The sequence below is a fragment of the Macaca mulatta genome, chromosome 14, assembly GCF_049350105.2.
Source record: "Macaca mulatta isolate MMU2019108-1 chromosome 14, T2T-MMU8v2.0, whole genome shotgun sequence".
In the NCBI taxonomy this organism is placed as follows: domain Eukaryota; kingdom Metazoa; phylum Chordata; class Mammalia; order Primates; family Cercopithecidae; genus Macaca; species Macaca mulatta.
The window spans coordinates 76,946,435-76,961,739 of record NC_133419.1 but is presented as its reverse complement, the minus strand read 5'-3'; the positions used below and the strand labels follow the sequence as shown (position 1 = coordinate 76,961,739).

General features: G+C 37.2%; 1 protein-coding gene across 50 annotated transcripts in view; it reads right to left on the bottom strand.

Annotated features, from left to right (window-relative positions):
• Positions 1 to 2,325: 2,325 nt before the first annotated feature.
• The window catches only part of EMSY (EMSY transcriptional repressor, BRCA2 interacting), a 104,775-nt gene continuing 91,795 nt past the window's right edge, over positions 2,326 to 15,305 (bottom strand). For 13 of the 50 annotated variants that reach the window (XM_077963866.1, XM_077963880.1, XM_077963868.1 and 10 more), the window contains 5 exons: positions 14,620 to 14,661; positions 11,889 to 12,088; positions 9,445 to 10,008; positions 7,970 to 8,470; positions 2,364 to 4,355 (listed from right to left, as the gene is read on the bottom strand). In XM_077963866.1, coding sequence (XP_077819992.1) covers positions 4,161 to 4,355; positions 7,970 to 8,470; positions 9,445 to 10,008; positions 11,889 to 12,088; positions 14,620 to 14,661 — 1,502 coding nt within the window. In that variant the 3' untranslated portion in view covers positions 2,364 to 4,160. Of the gene's footprint in view, positions 4,356 to 7,969; positions 8,471 to 9,444; positions 10,009 to 11,888; positions 12,089 to 14,619; positions 14,662 to 15,305 lie in introns of all 50 variants that reach the window. The other 37 variants (XM_077963891.1, XM_077963873.1, XM_077963893.1 and 34 more) reach the window with 6 other exon arrangements.

Below are 15,305 nucleotides of genomic sequence, written 5' to 3'. Positions count from 1 at the left end.
TTGCTTACTTAAAGCTTACGAACCTGCAAGCAGAGGCAGCAGATTTTTTTTTCAATATCCTTTCTGGGAAAGGTCTTGCTTATACAGTGCTTTTTTTCACTCCACTTCCTCATACATGGGATTTATGACACATAATTAAACTAAAAAAAAAAAAGGCCTGAATTGAGCACCTCTGTGTAAAGGCACCCAAGGCTTATTAGTAGACATGTTAATAGTCCAACACCGAGTTCCTCCATCCTTTCAATGGCCAATCCTGCTTGGTAGCAAAAACACTTCCTTCTAGAGAAGGTAGTAATTCATGACTCAGCATGATGTCATTAGCATTTAATCTGAGTTTTAGTACATCATTTAACTTCTTTGAACCCTCAGTTTTCTATTTATAAAGTGGGAGTGGTGTAATTACTGGACTCAAAAATACTGAGCACCTGACTCTCACTGGCATTTTTACATGTACTGTTTCATCTTTTCTTCATAATAATCCCACGGGGTTAGAAATATTCACTTTTATTATGGAGAAACTGACTTGGAGAGGAAATGTGACTTGCTAAAATTCACATGATCAATACACAGAAGAGCCTAAGGGTCAAATCCAGACTACCTGACTACTATTTCCTTTGTACTAAGTCTCCTACCTCAGCAGGCTATTGTGAGAACCTCACAAAGAAATGTAATTAAAAGCAAGTTTTCAATTATGAAGCTGTACTGTTTTAATACTGCTAAGTAATTTGTTACATCAGAGAGGAAGAACTAGAACCCAACCCAGGATTTTAAGGGTGATAAACATTACTTTTCTCCTAAGACTAGTAGTATTTCCTGTACTTCAAAAATTCTCAATTTAAAATGAGAAAAAAGAAAATAATTGGAAAATGGGCAAGGAAGCTGAATAGGTATTTCTCCAAAGATATATGAACGGCCAGCATGTACATGAAGATGCTCATTATTAGCCATCAGAGGAATGGAAATTAGAACCACAATGGGGTACCACTTTACAATTCATATATGAGGATGACTATAATAAAAAGACAAATAGCAGCAAGTGTTGGCAAGGATGTGGAGAAACTGAAACTCTCATAGACTGCTGATATGCAGTCCCTGTGGAAAAGAGTCTGGCGCCTGCACAGAAGGTTAAACAGTCACTGTATGACCCAGCAATTTCACTCCTAGGTATATACCCCTAAGAACTGAAAATACATAAAACGTGTACACTAATGTTCATAGCAGCATTATTCATAATAGCCCAAAAGTGTAAACAATGCAAATATCCATCAACTGATAAATGGATAAACAAAATGTGATATATGTCACACAATGGAATGGCCAGAAAAAGAAATGTAGTACTGACACATTCTACAACATGGATGAACCTTGAAAATATGCTAAGTGAAAGAAGTCACAAAAGACCACATAGTATATAATCTCATTTATACGAAATGTCCACATTTCTTACGGCACATCCATAAGAGGCAGAAAGTAGATGAGTGGTCACCCAGGGCTGGAGTGATGGTGGTGGTGGTTTCAGTTCAGGATTTCTTTTGTGATTAATGAAAATGTTCTCAAATTGATTGCGGTAATCGGTTGCCCAACTCTGTGACTATACTAAAACCATTAAACAGTATACTTTAAATGGGTGAGTTTATGGCATGTGGATATTTCAATGAAGCCCCCTTTTGTTTTTAATCCTCTAAGTTCACCATAAACTGCATCTGCAATACCAGGCACTTATTAAAGTTTACTTTAAACCAAATGGATTTTTCTTATCACTGCCTAATAGTTGTTAGGATTCTAAAAATTCTGTAGCATTTGCATTGTAATTTGTTAACATTCTTCAAAGAGATGACTTTAAATTACTTTTAAATTATGTACTTAAATATGGAATACTAATAGATATAATGCTAAGACTTTCAGTAAAGGGATGTCTGAAAATCCATATATGGCATCATCATCTATCCACTTACTAAAAAAACCTAAGTATTATTCTTATTTTCTCCTATCTTCATTCCTCGTATCCATTTCATCAGCAGGAAGCCCTGTTTATAAACTTCATAAGGATAGGATTTCCTGTTTGTTCACTATGGTATCCCCAGTGCACGGAATGCTGTCATACAGAAGATGCTCAATTAATATTTGTTGAATAAGTAAATGAATGCATGCTCTATTTCGAATTAGCACCTTTAAAAGAAAAATTTCAAATCTCACTTGATAATTTCTTAGTATTTGTAATTTTTTTTTTAAATGTAGAAGATGGCAGTTTTATTTGCCATTCCAATTGCAGAAACATATGAAGGCTAAATTCTCAAGGGACACAGGTATGCTATGCTGCCAAAATATGTAGAACATAACTTTATTCAAGTTTGCTCTTGTTACTTGATCCATGAATATTTAAAAGATACTTTATTTTATAAAAACTTACATCTGTAAGTAATGGATTGACCATAACAGAGGGCTTAACCTGGAATACATGGATAGGCTTAGAGGCCCATGAGCCCCTAAAATTGTATGCAAAGTCTAACATGTATTTAACATGTTGCATGTATATCTTTTTGGTGAGAGTTCATAGTTTACCAAAGAAGTCTATGACCCAAGAAAGGTTAAAAAATTACTTAACTAGAAACAGTCACAAAGGTTTTTAAACATGAATTTGTACAATAAAATAATATCCAACAGCTCCATCTATGGGTAAATCATTATCACCTAGCAGAACTAGTGACAACCACCAGAGATCAGTGCATCTTATGAATGCTTGTGTTTAAATCTTGAGTGTCACTCTAGTGGGAATTTATTAACTACAGTATCACAGCTTTTTTCCCCCCAGATGTAGATGCAAAAATTAGGAGACTGTTGATGAATTCTACTTACAGTACTTCAGCACCAAAAAAACTGGGCAGTTATGCTGATAAATGTATGTACAATTCAACATTTGTCAGTCTTAAAATGCTTATTTATAGTGAAATCTATATAAAACCGTTAAAAACTTTTCTATTTACATTTTAAAAAATGAAAAGTATAGTTTCCTTTGCCACAACTTGTCAAAACTCTTACCCTCCCACCCCCTTACCCCTTTCACTCTACTTGTGACAGACAGTGATCACAAGACCAAAACATATTGCTTCAACAAACTGTGTCCTAAAAAGGTAGAATGCTTAAAAACATTACATTTAGAACTGTAAATGAACTTTTTACACATTTCAAAGGGGCTTAAACAAAAGTATGTAAAAGTTATTTTCAAAGTCTCAGTCCAATGTGAATGTGCAATTTCAACGTTAAGAAAGCATCATATGAATGAAGAATTTGTTTTCTTAACATGACCGAACATTTCCTTTAGGTCTGAAAATGTTTCTTTTCCTCTGCTTCACAATGAAACATTTCTTAGTACGTTTTCTTAAAGGAAGAGGGAAAGTGGGGACAGACGACAGTGGAAAGCGTAGGCAATCCTGGTTTACAAGAAATTTGTCAGAAGGAGTACGGCCTGCTTTGAAATGTTTACACTTAAATAAATAGAAGGCAAGTGTGCTGCTTAGAGCACAAAGGAACAATACAATAAATTAGCACACAACTGATGAGAATGCACAAGCCACCCAAAAAGTACTTCCCACTGGTTAGGGATCTGATTTCTACCATCCAAGAAGGATTCTTTAGTGCCAGTATTACTCTAGGTGTTTATAAACTAATTATGAACTGAGCAAATGTAAAATTTTAACCAATTCAACACTTCCAGGGATTTGCAAAAACATACAAGTTTTTAAAAAACTTTTCGTGACACATCATTTCAAAATACAACTATTCACATACTCCTTTTAGATGGTATTTTGCTCAGTAGAAACCAGTTGAGAAACATTCACAGGAAGTCTCTTTCCACTGCAAGACAAAACTTTTTCACCGGCCATGATCCAACAGAGAAAGAAGACCAGGTCTTAAGTCACTGTAAATGTGCAGCTTTTTTTTTTCTTTTTCATTTTTTTTTTTAAAAAAGTACATTCCCCTGTGAGTTTTATCTTGTTTTAAAATGCTGCTCCTGCAGCAATATCTTGTTGAAACACTGCTGCTTTAGGGTCCACAGCCTAAGTACAGGCAAAGTGCTCTTTTTAGTCATCAAAATACAAGGGTTTCCCTGGACACTTGGTAACCAAGCAGGTTTTAAAGTGCACTATTGTGTCCAAACACTAGGACCGTTCAGCAGAGCTCTGAGAAGGGCTGGGTTCAGTTCCATCCTCTGTGCTACTGTCTATGTCCTGCTCCATTGCTGTCTCCTCATCATCCAGCTGTTGACTGGTGAAGTTGTTTAGCTCAAGAAGCCCACTGGGCTCCACCACCACATTGGAGCTGGAGTGACAAGGAATAGCATACTGAGGAATGGCCTGGAAGAGAAGACACAGGAGAATCTTCATGGTAAGAAAAGGTAACAGAATAACTTCCTCAACAACACCAAGAAAAAAAAAAAAAAAGAAAAGAAAACTGACATTTATTGGACAACTGCACAACTACTACATGCCAGGCACTGTGCAAGGTGCTTTCACACATCATATTCTACTTAATCCCTGTGACAACACTGTAATGACATTATTATTCCCATTTACAAATGAGGAAACTGAGAGGGTAGGTGACTTAACCAAAGTCACACAGTTGGTTAATGCCAAGATTCAAATCCAAATCTTGTACAACTGAAAGCCATCTTTGCACTCCTTTATGGTGCCTCTTCTAACAAGGAGGCTGAAATCTATTGCCTAATTCAAGAGGAGAACTTTGAATGAAGCTTTCATTTGATTATTAAGCAAATGTAAATGTAGCCTAATTTTTCCCTTTATTATCTGCAAGACGAGTACCAGCAGAACACTTGCTGTAGGCCTCTGTGTAAGTAGATATCATAGGTATACTGCCTTGTCAGATTCTTTTTCCTCCATATTAGACATCCTTTAAAAAGGTTATCAGTTCATGTCATACTCTTGTTTAAAACTCTAAAATTGTTTCCTATTGTACTCGCTATACAACCAAACACCTTACCATGGCTACCAGTTTCATGCCAAACTCACTTGTACCTTAGTGCTTTTGTACTAGTCCTTCCCCTCTTCCTGGAATATTCTTCCTCTAAATCATGGCATGGTTGGCTCTGCAACTTGGTTCAAATGCTTGGAAAAGCTTTCCTTCCATGACCACCAACCCAAAAGTAGTGGGTTCATCCCACCCCCATATCTATTACATTCTGTCACATTTTTGTTCATTGCATTTATCTTCTGTTAAATTGTTTCTTACTCTTAAAATATAAGCTCCAGTAGAACGTGGACAGAGCACAGATCTTGACTATCTTAATAAACTGCTAGATGCCCAGAGCTTTGAACAAGGCCTGGCACATAGCAGAGGCTCAATAAACATTTGATGAATAAATATACATTTTTAACATTAAAATCCCCAGAGCAAAGTTGAATATCAGCACTTTGCAAATATACCTGACCAAAATAACCCTTTACTGGGGAAAGATATAAATTACACTATCAAGAAAATAATGCAAGATGCCTACGCATTGATTCTGGAGTCACAAAGTTCTGTTTGTTTGTTTCTGCTCCTTTCTTCCACATACCTGACAATTGTGTAAGACTATTAGACAAGGTCAAGAGGCCTGGATTTTAAGTTCAGCTCTGTCTCTGGCTTGCTGTGGGCCTCTGAGTAAGTCACTCTACTTCTTTGAGCCCTACATTCATCTTGTGTAAAATAAGAAATTTGGAGGATACACTGAAGATCCTTGCAGTTCTAAAAGTCTATGAATTCCACATATATAGACTTCTTTATAATAGAAGATACATCTTGTTTACTTCCCTATTCTCAGCACTTAGCACTGTGCCTGGAACACAGTAGTTAAATATACATGTGGAATAAACAAACAAATGAATGAACCAACCAATGAATAAAATACATACTGTCCACAAAGAGCAATGCTTTTCATTCAAAGTATTTAATATCAAACACATTGAATTTTTATAGAGCATTCTTCTAGAATCAAAGCACTTTACAGGACTCAGCAAATCAATACTTCAGATCAAAGCTAAACATAACTAATAAGACCTGAAAATGCTCTAACAATATATTAATGATGAGTATAATAATAGGAGCTATTTTTATTGAGCATTGCTCTACACAGACACTTGACCAGGTGCTTTATATATATTTTCTCACTTAATCCTAAAACAACCCTGTGAAGTAGATGTTAATGTTTCCACTTCATAGGTAAAGAAACAGAGATATACAGGTTAGTTCAGTTGCCCAAACCCACAGTACTGTTACATAATAGGTACAGGTAGAAATCACATCTAGGGATCTCTGACTCCAAACGTTTGGTTGTTAATCACTCTGCTGTCCTTACCTCTGACATAGCACACCTGGCACATGGGACATGCTAAAAGCTGGCTGTGAATTCTGTAAAGAACCTATCCATTAACTATCATCCTTGATACATGAAGCAAATTACATTTTCACTCCTGTTTATAAAGTGCAGAAAAATAATTCCCAAATAAGCTGTTCAAAATGATTTTTAATTTAGTGAGTATAGGAATCTAAGCCCCCAGTAGGCATGATAATTTTGGTAAAAACAGTAATAGTTACCATCTGTTAGACAACTACCATGAGCCACGTACTGTGCTAGGTGCTTGATTTTGTGTAATCCTTGTATTAATCCTGTAAAGTAGGCATTACTGATTCCCATTTTACTGATGAGAAATCCAAGGCAAAATGACGTTAAGTAGCCTTGCCCAAAATCATACAATGAATGGCAAAGCCAGAAAACCATTCCTTTTCCACCACACCTTACTTCTTCAGGGGAAAATACAAAAAATCACAAATCCTTTTGTTAGGAAATATTTACTTCATTTACATTTCTTTTTACAAAGGGAAACACAAATTATTGTAATAATTCAATGGCCATTTCTACTTGCCTTTAAGCACTTCCTCCATACTTAATTCTATCTTAACTGGTTTAACATTGGTCAATTTGCATTCTCCCATAGCTTGGGACCATGGCAAAGAGAAAGTTTACCATAATGAATTGATGGTAAATCCTAGTCTATTTACATTTCAATAAATCCAAATTCTCAATTAACTAAAATGTGCTATTCTGATACCTTCCAAGTTCTACATCTGTTTAGCAAAGAATGACAAACGTCAAGAAAACAACCTGATACCTTGCAAGGAGAGAGGGAGATAAAACACAATTTCTAAGGGGTAGCCTGGACTCAGTGATTCTTTAGTCTTGATCTATTATGCATGACAAGAGATGATTTTTAGAATCAAGGAAATGTGAGATACCATCTATTATCAATGAATAATTCTATTGTGTTAATTAGCCTGTATTTACCAAGACATGAGAGTAACCAAACAAGATTTTTTAATAACAATGATTGAATTAAACAGTAAAGTTCGTGGTTAGTCCCAAATTAAATATAAACATTATTTAGAAATATCCCCTTAGAACATGTCTCTCCAGACACTGCAGTTGAGGTTTGATTGTCCTGAGTCATAAATTTGGATCAAGAACAAGAACTGTTTTTCCAAGAAAAGGGTCCCCCAAATTAACCAGCAACAGAAGTGCAATCCAGTTACATTCCAGAATTTTTTGGGCAGAAATTGAGGATTACAAAATTTGAACCCAGGAACTTCCTATCTTCTGGGTTGACTTAATGAGTGAACACATTGGCAAGTATAGCTTGTATCTTACAAAATCAAACTGACACATGGGCCCTTTATTGCCTTTACAGTGTGCTGGGTGACAATGTCCATCAATTTTCTGATTCTCTTCCAGAAAATAAATAAATTTGTATTTTTGTAATAGGTGTTAAACCAAATTGGTCAAACACCATCTCAAAGATAATATCTATGTTTTCTTGCTGTCTTGGCTTAACTCTTCCTGTGACAAGTCAAAAGCATATCAAACAAACCCACAACCCCCAAGATGCCCAAGATTTCTCATTTTCCTTCCAATTCTTACCTGGATGATAATTTCTGCTGGACTCTCTTCAGCTTTCTTTTGGCCTACATTCTGAATACGCATGAACTGGCCTGTCGCAGGCACTGCTGGTGCATCAATTTTCCTTGTCGTTAGGGAAGAGCCAACAGTGGATGGACTTGAACAGGACTCTCTACATTTCTGTTGCTGGGGAGTGGAATTCGCCATCCCTGCCACCACCATGTGGGTGGAGGGTAATGATCCTGCTTCACCAGTGAGCATGCTAGTGGCAAGAGCCTTCTTTGGGGGATCCACTATCATATGTTCTACATTTGTATCAATCTGAGCTTCCATCAAAGACATTTTCAAAATGTCAGACACTGCTGTCTTCTCAGAGGCCTGAATGGGAGATATGCTTGTAACTGGTGATGTCAGCTTAGGCACAGAACTGCCACCAGTTATCTTTGTAACTGTGGGAGGCTGGTGCCCCTCAAAAGTTATCTTTGTAACAGAGGATCCTTGGGTTATAATTGGCTGCTCCACCTGAAAATAAATTGGGGTTGTGTGTGTTACAGCTACATCTCTTTGAGAAAATCTAATCAAACACCCCAGACAATATGGCAAAAGAAACATTTGTGCGCTATACTAGGAAGACAGTTTTGAAGCTTGCTGTTTTAAAAAAAGAGGGCTGGATAGGAAGAATCTGGTTATTTTTATAAAACCTAGAGAAAGAGGAGGGGTTGAAAGAACCTTTGTTCAGCCAGCCAAGGTTTATAGCAGTAAAGAAAAAAATAGTCTCAGCAGCCTAGTTTTCCTTTGGGATTTACAGCCCTAAACAGTACACCTTCAACCTGGCTCAAATTATTTCATATAATCTTCTGCTTTTTAAAATAGAAAGATTTTTCCAATCTTTTGCTTCAAAATACATGTATACAAACATATCCTATGTACATATATTTATAATATATACATACATATACATCACTCCAGCGCCACTGGTTTTGCTAATGTAATTTTGCTTTCAATTATCCACCAATAATTCCTCTGTAATCTAGAAGATAAATCTAAAAAATAAATTTAACTAGATGGCTATGATATAAGCTACAAAGAAAGATGTTCAAGGAAGTTCTTTTAAAAACTGCAGTTTACTCAGCATTATTACCACAGAAATCAGAGTTTACAGGCATGGAAATAAATATTTTATACCAAAAAATAAAAATAATTTAGGGATATCGCTTCTATGCACTGTTGGTCAATGCTGAAGTGATTTCAATAAAAACTGCCTGGAAAATCAAGTTCTGAGTGCTATGTTTTTTTTTCTTCCTACATATTAATGCGTGCATTTCTTCCCTAATGTCAACCTTCTGATGGGGCAAAGTAATACCAGCGTAATGAGGCTTTTGGGTTTCCTCTTGCCAGGAGAAAGCACTGATATCATGATAGGGTCGTGATGTTCTCATTTTTTTTTTTCCGTGAACAGAGAAGTTTAACTTTGCATGCTATCAATATTCCGTTACCTGGCTTGCCGTCTGTTTCTCTGACGAAGCTGCGAGCGACATTTGGCTCTGGGGGGTTTGGGGTTGCACGTAGATTTTTGGTTGGTTCGGAGCCTGCTGCAGTTTAGGGAGCTGCTGCGTGGTTTTCACTGCAAGCACCTGTACTACAGTTTGCGGGGGCTGTGCCATTAAGGTAGGAAGCTGCCTGTCTTTGGCCACCATGGGATGCTGTGTGTGCTGTACATCTGGCTTGGGCTGTGCTTGTTCTTGCTGGAGAGGGGTGACTTTTTGATGCCTGATGGAAAGCTGGGGCATTTGCGGGAGTTTGTGCTGGAGCTGGTCTGCCTGCAGGTGGATGGTCTGCTTCTGTTTAGTCTGGAAGCACTGCAGAGTTTTCACTTGCAGCTGAGTCTGTTCCAGCGGGGGCTGGCTAAGTTTCTGCTGTTTAGCTGACTGTGACTGAGTCAGGGCAGATCGGTAAAACAGACCTGTCTGAGGGTCTAAAGTGTCCATCTCTTCAACCTCGCCCTCCTCAGTTCCAAGTTCCTCGCTGTGTTTGGTAAAAGCAGTGTGACTGCTTAATGCCTAAGTAAAAAAGGCACAAAGTAAGAATGAAATAAGAAAAACATCTACATTGCTACATTTTCCTCTTAACTGAAAAAGACTTATGAGATTCACTCAAAAATTTTCAGAAGAACCTAGAAAGGCCAAGAAACCTCAAGGAGCTTTTGACTGAAACTTGCAATTTCAACTCTCAGACGTAATACTTTGAAAACTGGTCTACTTACTACAATCAGAAAAGTCTTAGAGGGTCCAGAACTTACAGATTAGAAGAATAAGATGGCCCTGCAAGCACAGCCTAACACGGAAAAAGAAGAGAAAGGCTCCCTGGCTCAGGAAACAGCCGTGTGGCCTATTCATGATGTTAACCTGTCTAAAAGCGGCAACCAAGCTGTGAGGTCCGGAGAAAAGCTAAGGTTTAGAGAAGCCCACCGTGGCTGTATGTAGGTCCAGTGCTGTCTGGAAAGTCAGGGAGATTGTCTGAGACCCAAGCCTGTCCCAGTCCCCACAGAGAGCCCCCTGCATGGGTGGAGATCATTCTTCAGGCTTCACCAAGGTCTGCATGAAGCACCTCTCGACTAGCATCCCTTGCCCCTTTCCTCAGATCCCAGAGCCCTGGCTCCCAGGAGGGAAGGAGACTGAGAAGGGGACAAGATCATTCCTGTCAGTAGAAGGGTAGGGTGCCCAGTGCCAGTGCTAAGTGTTGTGAGGAGGCATCATCTTGAGTGACATGATTAGGGCCAGCCTGTCAGACCTCTCTAGGTGTCTGGAGAAAGGTCAATGTCAGAAGCTGCCAGGTGAGGGCCGGACTCCAGGCTGAGACCTGCCCCCCAACAATACCTCCAGCCAGTTGGCTTCCCTCAGTGACATAGCAAGATCCACCCTATCCCCATCCTCCCTACTGCCTTATCACATGCTACACTTAAATCCTAAACCACAAAATTTTGAGATTCAATTGTGACTCTCCCCTATATCATAATGACTTTGCACACACAGGCTTTCAATTCAACATTCTTTGTTGCCTTTCTTTCAAGTAGTTTGCCTACAGTTAGATTCATCATCATGTGAGTGATGGTGACTTATGTGACTACTAATGATAAGTCATGCTTTAATCTGATATCAATAATATAACTATTTAACAGAGGCAGTTCACTTTGGGTTTAAATCCTGGCTCTGCCACCTGGAGCAAGTTTCTTACTTTCTTACTGAAGAGAGCATAAGTTTCCTCACTTGTAAAAGAGGGATAATCCACCCGCCTTGCAAGATCATAGTAAGAATCAAACAAGTTAATATACTTAAAGCTCAAAGCACAGTATCTGACACAAATTCAACCTATCAACATATTTTTCCTTTTCCCCATTACCCTTAATACCAGATGTCCTGTTTTACATTAGATTTATATTCTCAACTTTCTGTTGCATCTCTTCCTCTGTAATTGATCACGTATAGTTAAAAAAAAAAAGTATTTATTTTCCTATTTATTCATAATGTTACTATGAGGATTCATTATAAAAGCAAAAACAAAACAAAACAAAAACACAAACCCAGCAGCAAACAGCTAAACAAGCCAAGTGTTATTTCATTTGAAAATCTTATTTACCTCGATGATACATTCTTCCACAGTAAAATACACAAAAACAGTGACCAATTCTGATGTCATTAGATTCATCTAGATATTCTCACCTTTTTGAAATGGTAAGAATTCACAGATTTAAGAATACTGTTTCAGAATTATTTTCTGATGTTAAGACTCTTAATTAATTTCTTTTACTCATTTCTTAGAAAAGAATTACGCAAACACTCTACATTTCAATTATTTCTCCTCCTAAAATACAAGATGACACTGAATCTTATTTCAAGCATGGGGAGTTACAGAAGATAGGAAGAAAAAGAAGAGATACAACCTGCTGCATAATGTGGGTGATTGCTCCAGGGGAAGATGCTGGGATGGACTTCACCACCACCGAAGTCTGTGTTGCGGTCTGTGACTGAGCCACATGCTGGAGCAGGGTCCGCTGGGGCTGGGAAGGCTGTTGGGGCTGGGAGCGATGGCTGACTGAAAATAGAGGAGGTGATGATATTTCTCCAGAAATCACCACAGCATCTGTAACCAGTAGTCATTTTAAACAAATGTCTGTGAGCTTGTATCACAGAAACAAAGTGTAGTATTGTGAACTAGGAGGCAGAAGACCACAGTCTGCCCATCTATGAGCTGTGTGACTCTAAGAAAGTCTCTTATCTTCTCTGAGACTGTTTCCTCATCTGCAAAATGGGAATAACAGAGCTATTATAAGGATGAGATGAGAAATGTATATGGAAGCACTGTGAAAACTCTTATCACAAAGGAGGAACAAACCCCTTAAAGCTGCATCTTCCTGTGAGCTGTACTCACTTTCTCCAATGACTTTCATCCCATTAAGGTAACAAAGCAGTAATCAATTTCTGTAATCCCAAAATAATATCTTTAAGGAAAGTAAGGCAATACAAGTTCTCTAATCTCTTGGTCTCAGTTCTACATGCAATAAAAACATTAGTAGCATTCACTCCTTTGTATTAAGTGATTCTGTCTCACAACCTTACAGTTCCTAAAAATCTAAAGGTCTGGGTGATACTGCAGAAAATAAACTGAATCAAGAATCACACTTGGATCCTGTTCTGTTCTACCACCAAAGAGCCAAGTGAATTTGAAGAGGTCACTCATCCTCTATTAGCCTCTAAAACTTGAGGTTTTGTTTTGTTTGATTGATTTTCTTTTAATGGGATAATAAAAGCTTGCTGTTTCTATCTAGAAGAGGACCAAATGAAGTAACACATTGAAAAATTGTCCTTAAACTATAAAGTACTAAACAAATATAAAGAGTTAACAAAAGAATAGAAAAATCTGTCCTATCATCTCAAATTTAGCTCACCTGGCACAAATGGATAAGCAAGCAGCATAGAAAACATCCCTGCTTCTTATTCTATTGCTACAAAGGTCCCATGAAGTAACCACTCTATCAAATTTTACCAGCTTCAGCTTCAAAGTTTTATTCATTTATTTATTTATTTTTGAGACTCAGTCTTGCTCTGTTACTCAGGCTGGAGTGCAATAGCACAATCTCTGTTCACTGCAACCTCCACCTCCCAGTTTCAAGCTATTTTCATGCCTCCAGCCTCCTGAGTAGCTGGGACTACATGTGTGCACCACCACACCAGGCTAATTTTTGTACTTTTTAGTAGAGTCAGGGTTTTGCCATTACGGCCAGGCTGGTCTTGAAATCCTGGCCTCAAGTGATCCGCCCACCTCGGCCTCCCAAAGTGCTGAGATTACAGGCATGAGCCACTATACTCGGCCTCAACTTCAACTTTTTACACAGTCCACAGAGCTTTAAAAATGCATATGATTACTGAGAAACTAACCCTTTGAATTAGAAACAGATAAAAATATATCTGTAAATTAGCTAAGGATTTTAGGATTATTGAAACTCAATAATCCAAGATTCTAATATTCATATACCCCGATCTATAATTTCAAATAGCACTTATTTCCTGTTTAGAAAAGTCATAGTGGGGTGTTCAAGAGTAAGATGATCACTATGGAAATCAATGTAAAAGTGCCATTTATGTATTATAAGGACTAACTTTGAAACTATCCAGTGAAATATAAATAGGCTTTATTTATTTTTTATGACACATTCTATCCATATTCACAAATGCAGTGTTTCTATTGTTGCTATACATATATCTACATGTGATTTGAGAGTATAAGCAGCATTACCAGAATTCTTTTATAAATGTACTGTACTATCTTACAGTATTTCACAGTATGCTTTGTATGCACATGTTAAATTATGTGAGTTAACAAAATCTTCCACATGTACTCAACAGAACCAAAAAAAAGATAGTCAAGATAGTCAAGGTTTACATTAAAACAACAATGACTGAAGTAATTTACAATATGACTGAGTAGAAAAAACAAATTATAATATTAAAATTAAGCAAATTAATAGTATTTAAATGAAAGCATCAGAAATGAATGACATGTGAAAATAAATATTTCAGATGAAATTATCAGATTATATGGAACACTTCTACCACCCATACTAATCTTCATAATTATTACATTAAGCATTTTTTTATTAAGAAGTGAAATGGATTTTAAAAAGATCAACTAAGTCTATTTAAAAATAATTCTCCTTCAACTATAAATTACTTCACGGTAATTCTCCAGAGTTCAGGAAAGTTAGAGAGAACTAGTACCCACTGCAGAATGATACAAAGGGCAGGTCAAGCAGAGCAGCTGGCTTTTAATTCAAACAAATGCTCAATATGGCTGTGGATATCATGGGTGGAGATTATGGAAGAAGGTCACAGAATAAACACTTGGAAAATAGCTGAAGTGACCTTAACTGGGCCATATAAACACCATAAAACAGTCATTTCTATTATTTTAAAGAACTCTTTTCCACTGTCAAAATGCTCATTTTTGAGAAAGAATTCCACTATTCTACAAAAGAAAAATCTCTCTTCCTTTCACTAAGTGGAGCTTACCTTTCCTCTACCAGATGAGAGTAGAGCGCATCCATTTAAGTGGTTCCCCCCAAAACAATCATCTTTTACCTTCAGTGATACTACAAATGGATGCACACCACTTACCTAGAAGGGGAAAAGCAACCTCTGTCCCCTCATCAGTGCGTTCTGAAAGGATAAGTAAGGGAAGAAATCATAGGTCTTTTCATCCGTTCACCATGCAATAATCTAGTCTACCCCCAGAGGTTAACATTAAGTTCCCCAGAATACTGGCCTCTGCTTTAATTAGCTTTCTGCTAAATAACTCCAGATGGCTTTCCATATCTTACCTGGATTTTCCCCTTTGGCAATTTTAATCCATTAGTCTTAATAATATTATCTCCTAAAATGATGCCAAAGAATTCCTTTTCTCTTTGGTATTTATGTCCTTCAAATATCTGTAACTTTATGTTCTCCTTTAATCACTGCTAAAGAAAACTTAAGATAGGAGTCCTCTACATATTGCCTCATAAGTCATCTCTCTTAAACCCTTTAATTATTCACATTACTATTCCCTGAACTATTTCAAATTTCAAGGTAATAAAGTGTTCAAAAGAGAAAGCAGTATTCCAGGTGTGGTCGAATCAGAATAGGACAGAAATAATATATCTTGTTTTATTTCTCTATATATGCCATCTAAAAATCTCAGTGTTTTTCTGCCAGACCACATTTTAAACAAATACCTAATCTGCTTTCCACCAGAACTTGTAAGTATTTACATGGATTTAAGGGTTTTTTGGCTAGTTTTTGTTTTTATTTTGAGACAGAGTCTC